The sequence below is a fragment of the Puntigrus tetrazona genome, chromosome 13 (assembly GCF_018831695.1).
Source record: "Puntigrus tetrazona isolate hp1 chromosome 13, ASM1883169v1, whole genome shotgun sequence".
In the NCBI taxonomy this organism is placed as follows: Eukaryota; Metazoa; Chordata; class Actinopteri; order Cypriniformes; family Cyprinidae; genus Puntigrus; species Puntigrus tetrazona.
In genome coordinates this window covers 21410167-21412666 of record NC_056711.1, presented here as the reverse complement: position 1 = coordinate 21412666, position 2500 = coordinate 21410167, and the positions used below count along the sequence as shown (strand labels likewise).

Below are 2500 nucleotides of genomic sequence, written 5' to 3'. Positions count from 1 at the left end.
CTGTGAGTGTGTGCGTGTGACTGTGTGTGGTTGAGTGTGTAAGTGTGTGTGTGTGTGTGTGTGTGTGTGAGAGAGAAAGTGTGTGTGTGTGTGTGTGTGTGTGTGAGTGTATCCAGTGCATGCAGATTTGTGAGTGTAGTCAGGGCATGCATTTGTGTGTGTGTGTGTGAGTTTCCAGTCTCTGTGTGTGTGTGTGTGTGTGTGTGTGTGTGTCTGTGAGTGTGCGTGTGACTGTGTGTGGTTGAGAGGAGTGTAAGTGTGTGTGTGTGTGTGTGTGAGAGAGAGAGTGTATGTGTGTGCAAGAGAAAGTGTGTGTGTGAGTGTGTCCAGTGCATGCACTTGTGTGTGTGTCTTACAGCGGTGTGTTTTCTGTATGTCCGGCTGATGTTCTTCAGGATGATCTCCAGAGCTCCTCTCAGTGGTCTTCTGTCCCGTCTCGAGTCCAGCAGAGGCAGACAGGCGTTCCAGAAGTGACCGGCAGCGCTCATACACAGAGTCCAGCTGCCCGCCTGCTCCGCAAAACTACACACAACACACACCACAGATCAGACACACAACAGAGCCGAGACAGACAATCCTATTCGGTTTATCTGTAATAGCAGAAGTAACCAATCACAACCAGATCAAAACATTATTATATACATACATATTTAACTATGAATTCACTAAAACACATTACATAAATAAACAATGAGAACATATGATAAAAATGTGTTAAAATGAGTTTTTTTTTACTATTTTCTAATTATATTTAATATTTAAAATTTGCACAAACTGAATAAACTATATAGTAATTCCTTTTTACGCCAAATGTTATTTAATGGTGCGTTTGGAAATGTATCTTTAAATCTGTATTACTATCTTTAATTATTTAAAATGTTGAGAAGAAAGCATGCATTTTCTGTTATTATTTAAATCATTAAAATCTCACTTATTAACCATGAATTTAAATATGTTTCCTTTTTTTTTCTGTTATGTGCTCAATATATTATTTTTCTAATAGATAATTGTTAGGATTTTTGAAAAAAAAAAAACTAAAGTAAATATTAAATAAGTAAATAGTTTTAATATACTAAATATATAAAAAATACTCTTTACTAAAAATATATAAAGTATTTAATTTATTTGTAATATTTTCAAATACATCACATACATTGAATACATTGCACATAGTAATAAAAACATTTTTATTTACGTTTTGAATGTTATTTTATGTTTAAGCACAGATGTAATGTTTTAATTGTTTATCTGTTTATTGTTTTTTATTCACATCAGGGTGTGCTTTCACACGCAAACGTTTTAAATCATGATCGACAGAGCTGAAATGTGTGTGTGTTCAGACCCGACACTGTCCTGCAGCGTGAGCAGACCCTCCATGTATCTGCTGTGATGACCTCTGGCCTCCAGGATCAGACTCTGACCTCTGACCCCTGCAGCGCTGCTCAGCATCTCCTGAACCGAACACGCGCTGAACCTGAACACACACACACACACACACACACACGGTTGTCCAAAGCAAAAATGCCATGAAATGCATCAGACAGATAGTAGTCTCTCAGACAGATATAGTCCGATCGTAACAAAAAAGATGTTTTTTTCAGCTCTCAGAAGATGTATAAAACCCTCATGATGGGCCCGTATAAATCAGCGGCACTCACAGAGCATGAGCGGCCGTCTTCACTCTTTGTGCTGCGTTCTGCTCCAGCTGCAGTGCATTATGGGTGCAGGTCAGACAAGGTCACGGTCCTGTGTCTGATGAGCAAACAGAGCGAGCTGTGTCCAGACGTACAGCTCAACGACCGGATCCGACCACTGACCGGCCGACGTCATCTCAACCAGCTGGAGAAGAGACCGAGATGTTATTAATATATATATATATATATCACACCCTACACCTGATCTACTGATCCTGACCGCAGCTGGACACTCAGGACTCTCTCATATATGTCATGCATCACTTCATTTATGTATGATATCCCTGTCATTGTATTCTTCTACTTTATTCTGTTCAGTGCTTTGATGAAACCCGTCTTGTTAAAAGCGCTATAGAAATAATAATGATTGATTGATTGATTGATGTATATACAACAGACGGAATTGCAACACTGTAATTATCAAACATCCGCACTTTTATTTTTTCAGGGTTCTTTGATGAGCAGGAAGTTCAAAAGAACAGCATTTATTTGAAAGAATCTTTTGTTGCATTATGAATGTCTTTACTGACACTTTGTATCAGTTTAACGCGTCTTTGATTCATAAAAGGATTGATTTCAAAGCATGTTTTTTTCCTGGCGTCTTCCTTCCCTAAACTTTTTAAACAGCAGTTTAATCCATGATGTATGATTTCCGAAGGGTCACGTGACATCGAGGACAGGAGAATAAAAATTCAGCTGCGCATCACAGAAATAAAATGCACTTCAAAATATTCATATCAAAAAAACTATATTTCAAATTGCAATAATATCTCACAATGTTTTACAGTATTTTTCATTTGCAGAAG

The 2500-nt window shown here is 37.9% G+C and overlaps 2 protein-coding genes across 2 annotated transcripts in view; both read right to left on the bottom strand.

The window, feature by feature from the left end:
- Nucleotides 1-1726, bottom strand: part of LOC122356253 (cilia- and flagella-associated protein 46-like) — a 3615-nt gene extending 1889 nt beyond the window's left edge. The window contains exons 1-3 of the mRNA XM_043254786.1: nt 1659-1726; nt 1343-1474; nt 357-522 (exon numbers count right to left, since the gene is read on the bottom strand). Coding sequence (XP_043110721.1) covers nt 357-522; nt 1343-1449 — 273 coding nt within the window. The 5' untranslated portion in view covers nt 1450-1474; nt 1659-1726. The remainder of the gene's footprint in view (nt 1-356; nt 523-1342; nt 1475-1658) is intronic.
- Nucleotides 1727-1728: 2 nt separating this feature from the next.
- Nucleotides 1729-2500, bottom strand: part of LOC122356252 (cilia- and flagella-associated protein 46-like) — a 7420-nt gene continuing 6648 nt past the window's right edge. Inside the window, exon 6 of the mRNA XM_043254785.1 lies at nt 1729-1839. Within this exon, the coding sequence (XP_043110720.1) occupies nt 1729-1839 (111 nt within the window). The remainder of the gene's footprint in view (nt 1840-2500) is intronic.